The sequence below is a fragment of the Ictalurus punctatus genome, chromosome 1 (genome assembly GCF_001660625.3).
Source record: "Ictalurus punctatus breed USDA103 chromosome 1, Coco_2.0, whole genome shotgun sequence".
Lineage (NCBI taxonomy): Eukaryota > Metazoa > Chordata > Actinopteri > Siluriformes > Ictaluridae > Ictalurus > Ictalurus punctatus.
Genome location: NC_030416.2, coordinates 12,977,291 through 12,993,247, shown reverse-complemented (window position 1 = coordinate 12,993,247; position 15,957 = coordinate 12,977,291). Strand labels below are relative to the sequence as shown.

At 39.6% G+C, this 15,957-nt stretch overlaps 1 protein-coding gene and 1 long non-coding RNA gene across 5 annotated transcripts in view; one reads left to right on the top strand and one right to left on the bottom strand.

The window, feature by feature from the left end:
- Nucleotides 1–218: 218 nt before the first annotated feature.
- col14a1a (collagen, type XIV, alpha 1a) overlaps nt 219–15,957 on the bottom strand; it is a 115,142-nt gene continuing 99,403 nt past the window's right edge. For 3 of the 4 annotated variants that reach the window (XM_017471033.3, XM_017471024.3, XM_017471061.3), the window contains 8 exons: nt 10,370–10,423; nt 10,202–10,273; nt 8,511–8,546; nt 8,020–8,086; nt 7,112–7,300; nt 6,139–6,216; nt 4,581–4,736; nt 219–839 (listed from right to left, as the gene is read on the bottom strand). In XM_017471033.3, coding sequence (XP_017326522.1) covers nt 562–839; nt 4,581–4,736; nt 6,139–6,216; nt 7,112–7,300; nt 8,020–8,086; nt 8,511–8,546; nt 10,202–10,273; nt 10,370–10,423 — 930 coding nt within the window. In that variant the 3' untranslated portion in view covers nt 219–561. Of the gene's footprint in view, nt 1,352–4,580; nt 4,737–6,138; nt 6,217–7,111; nt 7,301–8,019; nt 8,087–8,510; nt 8,547–10,201; nt 10,274–10,369; nt 10,424–15,957 lie in introns of all 4 variants that reach the window. The other variant, XM_017471052.3, reaches the window with a different exon arrangement.
- On the top strand, nt 1,266–7,060 carry LOC108267128 (uncharacterized). Its single transcript, XR_001813024.3, has 2 exons — nt 1,266–1,405; nt 4,604–7,060. It is a non-coding gene; the product is annotated as an uncharacterized LOC108267128 (long non-coding RNA).

Below are 15,957 nucleotides of genomic sequence, written 5' to 3'. Positions count from 1 at the left end.
ATCCACAGGAAATTCACACTGACATGTGATTGTACAATCCCGCTCCAGACACTATGTGTGGAATTTCTACGTATCAGTGGCAATGTTAGATCTGGTTCAATATGTTTGTTTTTTTTAAACTGTCCAGTACTGCCAAGGATCCATCTTTCCATAAAGTGACGTCGATAACGTGACGGGAACAATGAAAGCGTGGACGATCAAACATGGAAGCACGGAAATTCAACCTTTCAATCTTTTATTAGAAAAACAATTGCACAAACTGTACAAATTCAATGTTTTCTCCCCCCCAAAAGGACAATTTATATAAATCCACTGCATTGTTTGAGAGCTTTTTGTGGTTTTAAATGACTGCATGCACTTTTACAGACAAACAAACAAACAAACAACAACAACAAAAAAAAAAACGTCACTGAAGATCTGCGGGCACAGTATGGGTTTACTGCACTCCCTCCATACCACCCACCCTCATCAGGCACTTTCCAAATACCATTCTTTTACTGTTATCCTACTGGACACTCGCTTAATACTAAGGGTGTGTTTGTGTGTTTGTGTATGGGGCTGTCAGTGTGCAGATTTATCTTCTTCCTCTTGTGTTGTGGTCTGAGCTACACTCCTCTCAGTCAGGCTGCGGGAGAAGCGGTGCGTGCCTCGCTCCCTCATCATGGCACCGGGATAAGCAGTGCCAGGCTGGGCAACACGAGGGTTTGGATAGCTGGGCTCGTGGTACTGGGGTGGGTAGCGGCGGTATCCACCGAACGGGTCCTCTTCCTCCTGCTCTTCTTCGTCATTAGTGTCAGTGGGCCCGTAGTTTTGGTAGGAACTGGGAGGTAACTGTTGTACTATGGGAAGATTGGGGAATTGGGTTGGTCATCCATGTTTCCTCTGTCTATGTCATTCACCACCATCAAGAAAGTAGCCATTGGGTTAGGGTCAGAGGAAAGCAGCAGAGAGATAAAGGCACAGTGTTAGAGCAAACAGGAAGCAGAAGACGAGTACGAGAAATTATAGCTTTCTGGGGAAGGGCCATCAGGTATGGATGTCAAAAACATTCCAGCCCAGAGAAAGAGAGACAGAGAGAAAAACAGAGCTACAAAGAAAGCTGGATGGATTTGTGTGAATAGGCATGCAGGACCTTTACTGTGTAGTGGTGGTGATCTTCAGGAGTGGGAGAATATGGCATTATATAATATGATAGCTTGGGGGTTGTAGACAAGTCTTTCCCTAGCCACAGTCTTTTTTTTTTTTTGCTAATAGATGGAGGATGGAGGGATAAAGGGAAAGAAGAGAAATGGCAGCAGAGTTTCAGAGAATGCCTCTCAGTAGTCATTCTCATACTGCACTTCGGCTTCCTCTAGAGTCAGGAGACAGATGAGGAGGTCCCGGAAAGGAGAGAGAAACACACCGTGTAAGTATGACACCCACATGATCGTTAAAATGACCGACTCGGCTTCGGCTTTTCCTCTCTGCAGCAATCTCGATCTTGTCATTTACAGCTGAATTATTTTCGTGAGGTTTACTGAAGGGTTTCTTGTACAAATGTTCTGTCAGTAAATCAGATATTAAATGTACACCGTTTATGTAAGCCTGGAAACTTAAAGACTGTGGCAGTTATTTCATATCGGAATGAGAACTTAATATCAAGCTTCTTAAGTGCATCTAACTACAATGTACCAGCTTCTTAAATGTTTCATTGTGGATTTAAAAATGTACAATTAGCAAGGTGATTCCAAAGCTGGAGTGACATTTAGCCTTTTTATTCTTCATTTAAAAGTCGTTTTCAACATTAAATAAATAAATAAATAAATGAACGTAGTTTACCATTCAAACTACAGGTGCATCTCAAAAAATGTGAATATTGCGGAAAACTTTCTGTAATTGAATTCAAAAAGTGGAACCTTAATTTATTCTAGATTCATTACACATGAAGTGAACTATTTCAAGCCTTTCTCTGTTTTAATCTTGATGATTACGGCTCACGGCTCATGGAAATCCAAAATCCAGTATCTCAAAATATTAGAATAAAGGATTCACAAGTCGGTCAATATCTCAATATTATGGGGGAAAAAAAAAAAAGTTGAGAAAGAATAAGTAATGAACAAACTTTTCTTCTTCTAATGATCTTCAGGAAATTGATACAAATATCTATAGGACATGTGACGAAATATTTCATAGGGGTGAACGTGTTCGGCTAACAGAATCGAGTGAATCTATAATGGATGATTCACGGAAAGGCATGTTTCAACCATGAGATGAAATGGATTCACACAGTAATGCCGAGTTTATTTGAATGATCGTTTGAGTGTAGCTATAGTAGGCTGAGACAGGAAAAAATGCTGTTTTTTAATGGCTGTAGATTTTATTAGCGTTAAGTCATTTATAAGTTAATGTTTAAAAAGCATGTTCCCTTTACCTTACACATTTTTGCAAACGTAAATGTGGGAAATAAATGTCACCCCGACTGCAGAATGAACCGCCAGCTACTATTACCAGTTTTTCCAAAATTAGTGGTACATCTAATGACCTCCTACGCTGCAGGATGTTTCACATCCCAGAACAAACTCGCCCTCATAAAAATCACCCACATCAGGATAGGAGGGAACTTTTCACAAGTTTAACTGTAAAACTTGATTGCTTATACACTCTATTAAATTTATGGGGACAGTTCTAGTCTATAATGACTGTTCTTTGTCACTGCTAGTAATAGCCTATTTTACTGGATGATAATCCTGCGTAGTGGTAAAAAATGTTGACTTTTATATGCGGACAAAAAGATTTTAAAAAAAAGAATATGACCATATACAGTCATGTGGAAAAAATAAGCACACCCCATGTTGGCTTTTTTGACATATTCGGACAAGCAAACATCTGATCCTCTTTGAAACATTGACTATTAATAAAGTCGATATACTTGAACAAAACCACAAGGAAAATGAGCTTTTTCAATCATTTATTCAACAGAAATATCAATAGACGTGATATTCTTCTGTGGAAAAAGTAAGTACCCTCTTGGCCTCAGAAGCTATTAATGTCCCCTTTAGCAGAAATAACTTCCTGTAAGCGGTTTGCATAATTGTCCACCAGTCTCTGACATCGGCTTGCTGGAATTTTTGACCACTCTTCCTTGCAATACTCTTTCAGTTGCAAGATGTTTGAGTGTTTTCTTGCATGTACTACCCGTTTCAAATCCCCCCACAACATTTCAATGGGATTCAGATCCGGGCTTTGACTACACCATTCCATAACCCTCCATTTCTTCTTTTTGAGTCATTCCTTGATGGATTTGCTGTGTACTCATTATTGATGATCATTGTTCTATCTAGTGCTAGTGATCATTATCCTGTTGAAAGGTCCACTTTCAGTTCAACTTCAATTTTGACAGATGGCCTCACATTATCTTCAAGCACTCTTTGATGTAGAATGCATAGTTGAATCAATGAATGCAAGCTGTCCAGTACCTGAGGAAGCGAAGCAACCCCAAACCATAACATTTCCACCATCGTGCTTCCCATTTGATATGAGCTTCTCCTGAAAAGCTGTCTTTGGTCTGCACCAAACATGTCTGCTGTTACTGTGGCCAAACAGCTCTATCTTAGATTCGTCAGTCCAGAGCACATTATTCCAAAAGGCCCGGTGTTTGCCTATATGCTCATTGGCAAACTGTAGTCTTGCACTAATGTTCTTTTTAGACAGCAAAGACTTTTTCCTGGCACGTCTCCCATGCAGTCAAATTTGTGCAATCTCTTTCTGATTGTAGAAGCATGCACTTTGACACCAACAGTTGGAAGACATACTATCAGATCCTGTGATGAATTTTGCTGTGCTTTGAGACTTCTTCTTGCATCAAATGCTCTGCTTATGGGCTGAATTTGCTGTAACGGAAAGTCCTGGACTAATTGGTAGTCGTTTGAAATCTGTACCACTTGTAGATTATTTTCCTTACAGCGGAGTGATGTCTTTCAAATAATTTGGAGATCTTTTTAAATCCCTTGCCAGACTCATAGGCATCCAAAACGTTTTTTTTTTCTTTCCTGAAGGCCTTACAGACACTTAGATATGAGAGGGGTATAAATAAGACAGGTTCCACTTACACTCCCTAAGTAGGTTCTAATCAGAGGCACCCAATCGTGAACACCTGATTCTAATTTTATGGATTTGAAGGTGTGATAAATGTAGAGGTGTACGTACTTTTTCATCTCATTTGGTAGAGTGTATCACCTTTATTAACAGGCACTGTTTCAAAGATGATAATATGTTTTCTTGTCCAAATGTGTGTAAAAAAATATATTTTCATGGAGTGTATTTATTTTTTCACATGACTGTATATGAAATATATCACACAGATGCTACTCTTTTGTAAGTATTGAGAAAAAAACTGCACAATCGGTGTATTTGCTGCTGTTAAACTACTTTGGGAAATAGCATTTTCAGCAGTATCAGAAACGACCCATTCCTAAAGTTTTCTGCAATACTTCGAGACAATGGCAGAAGCTAGCACTTAAATATTGGATCAAAAGGAAACAGAGGTACTGAATTTTTTATTCTTTTAAAAACAAAGGAGAGAAAATAAGAACTTTCTTTACCTCCTATGTTATACCCTAAGCAGGCGTTCTGGTCACAGTAACCTGGTGGTCCAGCAGCACCAGGCTTTCCAGGACTTCCAGGGTGACCCGGAGTGCCCTGAGTTCCAGGCCTGCCTGGAAGACCCTGGCTTCCTGTCCGGCCCTCACCTGGAGGACCTGCAGCGAGGCATTAACACACATCAACACGGTGCCACATGCAATCCAGCAGAGCTCCATGTTTGGAACTTGTCTTATTTCAACATATTTATGTACGTAGTTCTGTACTTTCAGCACAAGCTAAGCCTTCCCCAAATGCCACTGGCCCTTTTAACCATGTACTTTAAACTTCATTCATGAATAGTACTGATTTAAAAAAATATATATAAAAAAAAAAACATCCAGATGCAGGTCCTATGGCTTTTTATAAACACATAGGAATGTGAATTCCTATAGTCTACATCATTTGAGGCTGTAGATTCCTATCTAGGTTCTGAAGTAAAACAGGAGTGTTTTGAATAGCAGTGTATTGGACATTTAAGGAGATTATGAACAAATCTGAAGTACAGGGGTTAGTCAAATGAAACCCTTAAAAGTGTGACATAAATTAGAGAAACAGTACATTAAATTTGTAGTTGCAAAACTGGTCCATTGTTCTCAATAGCCCCTTATACTGTTACCTTAAGCTTGATACACTTTTGTGACACGTATTTGCAACAAACAAATCTTAAGGTTTTCATTTGACTCAACCTCATATTTAAAGTAACATGCTCCAGTAAGATGTAGGCAGTGTAGTGATCACCAACCTCTGAAACAAACCTCTTAACATATACACACTCACTGGCCATTTTATTAGAAACACCATACTAATACTGAGTAGGCCCTCCTTTGCTATTAGAACTGCCTTAATTCTTCATAAGGTGTTGGAAACGTTCCTTTGAGATTCTGACATAAATTACATAACTGCTGCAGGTATGTCAGCTACACATCCATGCTGCGAATCTACTGTTCTAACACATCCCAAAAGCTGAAGTACACTGAACTCACTGTCATGTTCATGGAATGCGTGGTATGGTGCATTATCATGCTGGACGTAGCCATTATAAGATTGTGATCATACTCAATTGGTATTAAGGGGTCCAGTGTATGCCAAGAAAACATTCCCAACACCATTACACCACAATCATCGTGAACTGTTGACAGAATTCCAGTCATGTTCATGGATTCAAGCTGTTGATGCCAAAATTTCACACTACCATCAGGTTGTCACAGTAGAACCAGCTTATCTGGCACCAACAACTGTGCCACAGTCAAAGTCAAAGAGATCACATTTTATCCCCATTCTGATGCTTAATGTGAACATTAAACAACTGCAGCTCTTGACTTCTATCTGCTGCCAGATGATTGCCTGATTGGGTAATTGCATGAATGAGCAGGTGTACAGGTGTTCCTTTTAAAGTAACCATTGAGTATATACCTAAATATAGTCACATCTAAATATAAGCTCTAACTATGATGTCTTCAACAAACAGAGATGAATAAAAGTGTCATATCTGGCGAATAAGAGTGGTCATTTGTTCACCTGGAGGTCCTGGGAGGCCACGTGGTCCCTGTGTCCCCACACCTGGACTGCCTTTCTCTCCTTTCTCTCCTGGGAGGCCTGAACAGACAATAAAACAGACACTAAAGTGAGACCAAGCGACACCACCTGCCTCTCTGAATTTACACACTGCTGTCCTCGTTCGCTACTGGCCAGGCAGAGGGATTGAGATAGCAGACCTAGTGTAGCGCACATACACTGACAAAACAAGTCTGCACATGAAATGGCTAGAATGTCTGTCTTGCTCTTTTATTTACCTTCCACCACTGACCACTGGTGGTGGAGAGAGTGCGAGAGCCACATGCTTTTCATGGGTCGCTAATCATTTGGCAAAGAACAACATAAATATGGAGCCCAGAAGGAAAGCTAGAGGTTCCAGAGAGATTTCTGCTTCAACATATCCCGCTGCATGGAAAATAGCAAAAGACTGACTGCATACAAAAATAGTCTTGAGCAGTTATTATTAGTTCTTTGCTATTCCAAAACCAAACACTGTGACAAGCAAAACGTCTCAGAATTATGAGTCTTTATAGAAAGGCACACTCCAGTTTTTCCCAGGCTTCTTCACAGCAATCTGGTCTTCATCACCCCTGACCAAGGCTGACAATTACCCCAACCCCGAGCACATAATTAGCATTCTTATAATGATAGGCTACACCACTAAACCCCTCAAACCATCTCTCATTAGCAAATGTTGTTAGTGTTGTGCGACCAGTCTGAACTAATTATATTAAACGTCTGCTTTGTGTCATTCTGTCTGTGTATATAACACTGCATCACAATCAGTGTGTGAACTGATGCTGGTCTTGTGATTCTTACTTGCTCGTTATCTCTCTGCGACTTTCTTGCGATGGTTATTTATTCTGTTGATTTAACTGTCAATAAAATTAACACTGAAACATAACCTCATGTGAATTGTGATGTCTGGTTTTTCCCATTGTGTGCATGGACTAACCTCTCTCTCCTGGACGGCCACTCAGTCCATTACCTCCGGGGAAGCCTGGTCTGCCTGAAGGCCCCTGCTCTCCCTGTGGCCCCGGAGGGCCAGGACGGCCTGGTTCCCCTGGAGGACCTGGCACTGTCCGGACTGACACAGACTGGCTGGGGATCTGATTCAGGATTGAGTTGTAGCGTGACAAGTGGCCTAATGAGAAGAGTGGCAAAGCAGACAAGCGAAGAGGGATACATTAATAGAACTGAAAGGATAACCAAATATGACTTTAAAATTATCCGGAGTAAAGTAAAGAAAGCTAAAAAGAATAGCAGAACACGGACTCCAGAGTGGTGCAACAGAAACATATTCACTGTGGTGATCATAATGTAGACTTAAAGGTCAAATGCCAACGATGCCACAGCCGGTTATTGGCGTGCATCCAAGACAGCATAATTGGCTTTGCTAAAGTATGTATGTGGGGGCAGACAGCGCTTTGCTCTAACTGTGTTCGGCTGCAATGCGTTGCAGCATGAGCAGCAGTTCTAAAAGATACAGTGGCTCACTTTGTGTGTCTTGGAGGAAGCACATGCTAGCCCTCACTCTCCCCAGTCAATAGCTGTCATGTTATACATGACAGCTATTACTAAAGCTATATACTAAAGAGGTAGCTAGTGGGTGACAACTGGAAAATGACCAAATTTGGAGAAAATGAGGTCAAATATATACATTAAGAATAATAAAACACATATTATACATAACTTGCCCATTCAGTTATTACTCAGAAATCCAAGATGGAGACCCAAGCACTTGACAATATTGTGTCCTTCATTATGGAGGCTTTGTATACTTGTTGTGTTTGTATGCTCTGAGGGGAAGCCTATTCCAGTACTAACTGGCTGCATGTTGAAGCCCAACAAAAACATACTCACTCTGAATTAGTTGTTCACACACTTGTCTGGCTATAGTGCGGACAACTGCCTGAGACTGCATGTCACCCTTTGAAGTCAAAAAAGCAGATGGTTAATGGTTAAAGTCTATTGCTTTGGTGCGACTATGGTTTCTCACCAACAAGCAAACATTACAGTGTTTTTAAAAAAGCAGATAACAACCCATAAAGCATAAATGTTTAATAGGTGTAATTTAACATTCACCATAGTCTTATTTTCAGATGCCCAACCCTTCACAGACAGGCAACAGAGTCCAAGACTGAGCATAAAACAGCTTTACAGTAAGACATGGATTCACAGAGGAAAGGTGTGTCAAAAATATATGCTATGCTTGTGCTTGTGATTTGTATCAGGTTGTCTGTCTGAGGGTCCCTTAATCCCATTGCTAATACCATGCCATTACATGCGTGACTTGTCACCAAGGCCAAGCTTATATAAACCTCTCCAAATTTTACACAATGGATCAGGCTTACCCTCTCCCCTCGCTCGCCTTTGGTACCATGAGGACCCTGCCAAAAAGAAAAGGGAAAAGGTAGGTAAACAGCTGTCTAGCAAAGATAATGGAGAATTTCAAAGACCACTGGTTGTGTGGGTCCCAGATCTGATTGGGGCCGATCAAAAATGAAAGTGGTGCTTTGGAGCGCATATGTGCCTGCTTTGTTGTAACACAGGTCATTTTGAAGGGATTATGACTAAATCATCATGAATGCAGCCCACGGTCCAAGAACATGAAGGAGAGATGTTGTTCAGCTAATGCAGAGACAGAGGATGGGCCAGAATACTAAGGCTACTAAATAATTCTGACATCATAAAACGGTAATTTTGGAGGTCTGGAAAACACAGGCTCACACATATGAAGGGCTAATGATTGTGCCAAAATGTTTGTCTCATTCTTAAATTTCACGTGTAAGAGTATGCGTAGCCAGAAATATGAGGCATTGCCTGAAATATCACAGAGCAAGAGTGTACTTTTTGCCAAGTGTCATAGTGTGCGTGCGCTTCAGTAAAGAGTCTCACTATTCATGAACCAACCGCACACTGATATTAAACATGTCATTTCCTTGACAGCCTGTCTGCCAGGTTCAATAGAGAGATCAACACAGAAAGGTCCACATTACTACACACAAGCATATGGTTCTTCTTTACCACCAGCTCTAAACAAACACTCGATTAAACAGCTCTCGCTTCCTAATTCGAAAAGGTGTCACTCCGCAGGAATATAATTGAGATTGACGTTGCTTAACAACATTTGATCCCTTGCTCGCCCCTGGCGTAAAAATGAGAAACAAACATTCCACCCCGAGGGTCCACACAAGCAGTAGCTGAGGTTTCTTCTCCTGAGTAGTCAAGAGTTCAACATGGTGGGTGTTTAGCCTTTTGTCTGACTCTGACAGTCCTGGATGCAAAACAATACGTGTCTATCTTGTGTACTATTAGCTAGATTCAGTGAGAATAAAACATCATGTTACAATGCTAGTTTGAATCCTGGATGGTATCTATACATAAATGCAAACAGATGTGAAGCATTTCTAAATCTTGGAAATTCAAATCATATGGAAAAATCCATGTGAAATTGCATTAACACATTGAAAGCTTCACAATGATGGAGAACATAGCAGACAGCAGAAATGAGCTGAGGGCTAAATCAAGGAGAAGAGAAGACCGAACAGACCGGTGTCAATTAACCCAGTGATCTGACTGAGGTCATGACCCATTTGTTTACAGCGTTAGCTCTGTTCTTTTCTGTTCGGGAAGGTCTGAGTGTGACGCTGGATGCGGTCGGGAGAATGACTAAGCAGTGGGACACAGTCCCAGAACGAGCAGTGCAGTTGTTTTAAATGAGGCACACGCTTTCAGCACACCCCATTCGTCTGACCTGGAGAAACCATATTTACAAAATTAACTGAACATGTGAGTGGTGAAAAGTCTCAGACCTTTGAGGAAAGATTTTTGCTTACTTATTCAGATGATGACTACTGAGGCTTAGGCGTTAACGCGAGTGTGTGAACAGTGACATTTCACTGTTCTGTAAGACTGTGATACTTCCTACTGATCAGTGTTACAGACACTGATTGTATTCATTTGTAAATCCTGTAACTCATCATCAAGTAATTTCAGGTCCTACGTAAATATGGGTTTCTCTGAGTGCTGGTCTTATACTTACAGGTGGTCCGTGATCACCATGTGGTCCTGGGGGTCCAGTGGTTCCTGGAGCTCCGGGAGCACCTGGACTGCCCTGTTGTAACACAGACCGAATGGCCAAGGTGTAAACAAGAGCCTAATGCATTTGGGTGGACCTGAGGATTTGGGGGAAGAACAAGATAATGCTTACAATAGGTCCTGGTGGGCCATGCTGTCCCTGTGGTCCATCTTTCCCAGGCAAACCCTACAGAAATAGAATTCCATTATGAAATGACTTAATGAGTGAATATAATGTTTATATAGTATGAATACAAATGAATACAATGTTTATATAGTAACTTGTCTCATCATTGTCTTCTCAAGACAATGTTAAACTAAATGAATGTATAAATCCAAACTCTTTCAACTTCTTTCCCTTTTGTCCCCTTTATGGATGCACCGAATTTTTGGCTTAGGAAACCGTAAACATTCTGAGCATTTTCATTTTTAAGACTAAATATAACCAACAATATATCTTTGGCTGAATATGTCTTTTGATGACGTCACATGGCGCGTTGCGATGATGTCACATGACGCGTCTTGGCCCAAATCTGCGGAAAATCTGTGGTAATTCTGAAACATTGCAAGCGCCTACAAATATTGTGGCGTTTCCTTGATTTTGTATTCATTTCTGCGATCGCAAAATCGTTAAATCCTGGAGGGACTGTTTAGCCGTACTCATGTTCGGCCCGCGTAAATCAAAGGAGGCTTTGGCTGAACGCGTGTTGTTATGATGTCACATGATGCGTCTTGGCCCAAATCTGCGGAAAATCTGGGGTAATTTTGAAACTTTGCAAGCTCGTGTGTATATTGCTGAGTTTCCTTGATTTTGAGCTCATTTCTGCAATCGCAAAATCGCTAAATCCTGGAGGGACTGCATTATTATGCTAAATATAATAGCGGTATTGACATTGCACCTGGCAAAACTCCAAGTAATGTAATCCACTTTCAGTGGTTTAAACTGAAGTGTTGATTTTTATCTATTTAACCTAACAATTGACAACCATAATGGCTTCTCCTTTATTTCACTCAAATTCAGTGTGAATGGGTGATGCCTATTGCTGATTCCTATTGGCTGATGCATACAGAAATACAGAAATATCATGGATGGCAATACATCAACACAATAAAATCAGTAGCAACATGTGCACATTTCATGGCCACCACACATTACACTGAATATTTGCGTAAATGTATTTCCAAAACCAACAAACCTTCACCTAGCTGTTTTCATTTAGGAATCAAAAACAATTCATTCCGAGCAAAACCAACCTTGTAAGGTTTGCATTTTCAAAATGAGAAAACGGTCCTGATATACACCGACATATACTCTGAGCCTATTAGTGTTCAGTTAAGTTCAGTTTTGGAATGAGAGCTTAATGTAGAGAACCTATTCAAGAGCTTACTGAGAAACAACAACACTAGAACATTAAGAAGTGGACAAACTTTGCACAGACAGATATATCCTGGTTCCTTTTTACACAAGGAGTGTTGTCATAATAGATCCACTTGTAAGCAGCTAGTAACAATGTGATAACGAGGAGAATGCTTTCCTCGCACACATTATGTCCCCCGTCGAAGAACGTCTGAACGGCAGCTTATCTGAGCATTGCAGAACACTGATGACCAAACTCATGTCTACAGTTTATTCACACTAGAATCGATGCTTCCAGCATGATAATGCACCATGTCACAAGGTATGTATCATCTTCGAATGGTTCCAGGAACATGACAGCGATTTTTATTGCTTCAGTGGCCTGTGCGGTCCCTGGATTTCAACCCCATTGAGTATTTTGGGATGAGGTGGAAAGGGCTGTTAGCAGCAAGACTGTGCAACCATCCAATTTTCAGCAACTGTGCAACAAAATCATTTCCACATGGTACAACATTCCTGCACAATACATTCAGCTTCTGAGGAATTCATGCCCAGGCAAATCCCTGACGTTCCTAAGGCCATTCACAGCTATTCTAACCTGGCACTCTAATACTGATAGTGACCTGGGTGCATTTGCTCAAAAATTGGATGCATATTTGTTGGTCTACACATGGAGAAAATAAATCTATTGATGAGTTGTTGTCTGGGAGAGTTTAATGGCTTTTTTAAATTTTATTTTAACAAACAGGAATCTTTCATTTTGACAAAGGAAAGATGTGTGCATCATTCTGTCGGGCTCAGAAAAGTTTTAATTTGAAAAGAGCTCCAATGGGTTACTCGGCAGTTGATAAATTATCCTCTGAACGAGATGAATAAGCAGTTCATAAGGAATGATGGGATTTTTTTTTTTTTCATTTTGATAACAGATCAAGCTGCGCAGCATTTCAGGAACATAGTCTAATGGAATGCAGCTATGTTGTGCAGTAGACTTTCTATATAAAAAGCATTATGATAAGCCTACCTATAGGCCTGTGCCTATATGCTCATATTCTGTTGTTTTGAAATGTTTAAGAAAATAATAATTAAAATAAAGGGAGAAAAAAGAATGAAGAATTAAACAAATATGTCATCGGATAGTTTAACCTGACATCACTGGGGCAGCGTTTGTAAAGAACTAACATATATTTTGTCGTCTTGCAAGCATTATGAAGTTCTAGTTTTAATAAAGCATGCGTTTTATGTTTGCTTGTTAATAACAGCTTTTTGCAGAGAACAAAAGCAGTCATAATTTTGTTTAATAAATCATCACTTTTCTCATTTTGGCTTAATTCGTTTGTTTTTGAACCACTTCTAAACCAGGTCTATGCCACATTTGGAGCAGATATTACAAAAAATGGGTCTCATTTATGAATCTTTTAGTAAAGTTGTGTGCAAATGTTTGCATAAGACAAACGGAGCTAACAGATTCTGCCGGATTTTTCAAAAACGCTCATTTTCGTCTTACTAGCCTGGAAACACAAGATGACAACTAAACAGTGACAGAAAAGACAGAAAAACAACTTATTTTGACTCACTTCTATGCAAATTTTTTATATATATATATATATATATATATATAGATTTGATATTTATACTATTTATCAAAATGTAGAGACAAATTACAAGTGAGGATGAAAAGAAAGTGATCATGGACATCAAATGCATCACACAGAGAAACTGCAATTTTATATATATATACACACACACACACACACACACACACACACACACACACACACACACACATATATATAAAATGGTTTTAAGTGTCTCGGCTGATGTGCTGGATCTAACATTTTGCATAGCCGTGGCCCGAGCATGGAAAGTGTCGGCAAACAGACCTGATTTTTAAGCCAGCTTTCATCCTCCAAAAAAAATCATACCACTATTTAAACATCCTTTCCCTCATAATCTTCCATCAGTTGAGGCATTCTGTTTACGGCGTATGGCTATGTGCAGATTCCTGTCATAACTGAATGACTAGTTGTATTTGTCTTTCATTATGAGCCAGATGTAACAATATTTTCTCTCAGTCTGGTCCAGTTGTAATATATTTTGGTGTGGATCCGTATGATAAGTTCTGGTATTGGGCTGCTGCGCAAAAAGACACAAGGCCAACTCTGCTGTGCTTTCCAGCTGCAGCACTGCATTTACCCTAGTACAATTCAGTAGTGTACATTTGCTGTCTGGGTATAAACCAATCCTAATGCAAGCTCCCTGACCCATATGCATAAAGGTAGAAATACAACTGTACTGTGACTGATCTTTTTTCATGTTTTACCACAGTTCTGTAAAGGATACTAATCCTTCATTTGGCTTTTATACAGTAGGTTCCATTTAATGTTCTCCACTGTGAAGAACACATCATTTTGTGGGTGAATACTTCTCCTGAATAATAAGTCTATAATTGTTGGAGAGCTTAGCCATATTGGCAAGAACAAACTGAATCCAAAGCTGAAGAAGAACCTCCAAATCCATCCTGAAATGGAGAAATACAGAAATACCAAGACATTGGCACTTACACTGCTAGGTGGAGATGTAAGTGTAAAAAAAGACCCATGGTAAATAATGTAGCCTATAATGACACATTTAAGTCGATTAACATTGAACATTAGAAGTGCTGTGCAAAGTGAACTTCATAGCCATGACAGTGATGAGCTGAAGGGTATGTGACTGGGAGTGTTTATTCAGGTGGGGCAGGGTGTTTGTGTATGTTCTACGTTACAAGGCACCAAATCAAAATCACTTTTTTTTTTTGTAAAAGGAAAAAAAAATACCCAAACAATAAAAATTGCAGATGTCTATAGGCCAATCACAATAACTACTACCGTGGGACGATATGTTGTCCCGGAAATAATTGTGATGATATTATTGTCATTTTATGCCACTGAAATGATTATAATTTAATAGCATAATAATGCAAGTATACGCTTTCAAAGAGCAATTCCGACATTGGAATTGGTCACAAAATAGCTTTTGTCTTCTGATGAAAATAACCTCGAAATTTGATATTTTGTCATGTCATATTTATTCATTTTAGTCAATCTTACCCAGACTAAAATGACACTGGATATTAGTGAACGGCATTTTAGTTGATGAGAGCATGCAAATATTCATTTAGTGGATTAGTTTTGTGCAGAAGCAAACTGTAATATTATGTATATGTTGTATACGTGTCTGATTAATCTCATATGTGTATAGGATGTGTTTGGGTGAGTTCATTAACACGACATTATTAACTACGACTGGATTATTTGAATCACTACAACTATTCTTTCTTTCTATTCTTTTTTTTTTTTTTGAACTTTGTTCATGTCTTGCGTAATTTTTTCAACAGTATGTTTTAGCTAAAAATCAGTCCTAGCGCTCGCTATGCATCTTAAATTCGAGTGTACAGTTTTTGTATTTTTATCCTAAATTTGCCAAATATGCGAAGTAGGAATGTGAATTTGACAGCCCTAGAGCAGACGAGAGCACAGAAGCAGTGCAAATGGCTAAAATGTTGGTGACGTTCATTCTTCTGTAAACAAACACGCATGTAAACACAATGGCCGGTGTCGAGGTCAGCAAAAATGATCGAGGTCAGGTCCATATACCGTACGATAAGTTGATAACGTAATTATCGTGACAGGCCTATGCGTCTGCTTTAGAAGAGTGCCAATTTAGAGGCAGTCGACTTTTAGAAAGGTTTAACAGTCTGTTAGAGGACAACAGATACTACACAGAGGTACTACTGGAGTTGTCAATATAGCTTATAGCATATGGTATATACTTTAAGAAATTCAGAAAAAGATTAAAGGTGAGAAATCAGTTAAAGCACGCACACATTCCAACCCTTACCACCATCTACTTATTAAATTATTTGTATGATCCTCGTTTATTTCTATCCAGCTTGCTAAAAATGAACCTTTATTAAATGTGATTCATTGCGCACAATATCGTATAAGAGGTTTTCATGTAATACGAGCCATTTGGAATGAAAACACTGTACTGTTTGAACGCTTCTCATATGCAAAGTGCTTTGTGGCAACCACAGCAAGAGAGCAAGTCTACAGTATTCGTCTTGTGCATGAGCAAAAACCACTGCAAACCAACATGGCTGAGCTTTTCCCTTCCCCAGAGATCAAAGTAAGTCCTTCTCTCTCTCTCTCTCTGTCGTTCTACTGTATTTCTCTGTCTTTTTCTCGGTTTGTCTCCAGGAATGGGATCGTAGAGTAGCTGAGTGAGCCAGAGTGCTGTGTAGCTCTACGATCCAACTCGGTCATAAGCTTTCTAAATGGTGCTAATTAACTTTCCATGCCAGGATACAACCGAGAAAATTCCGG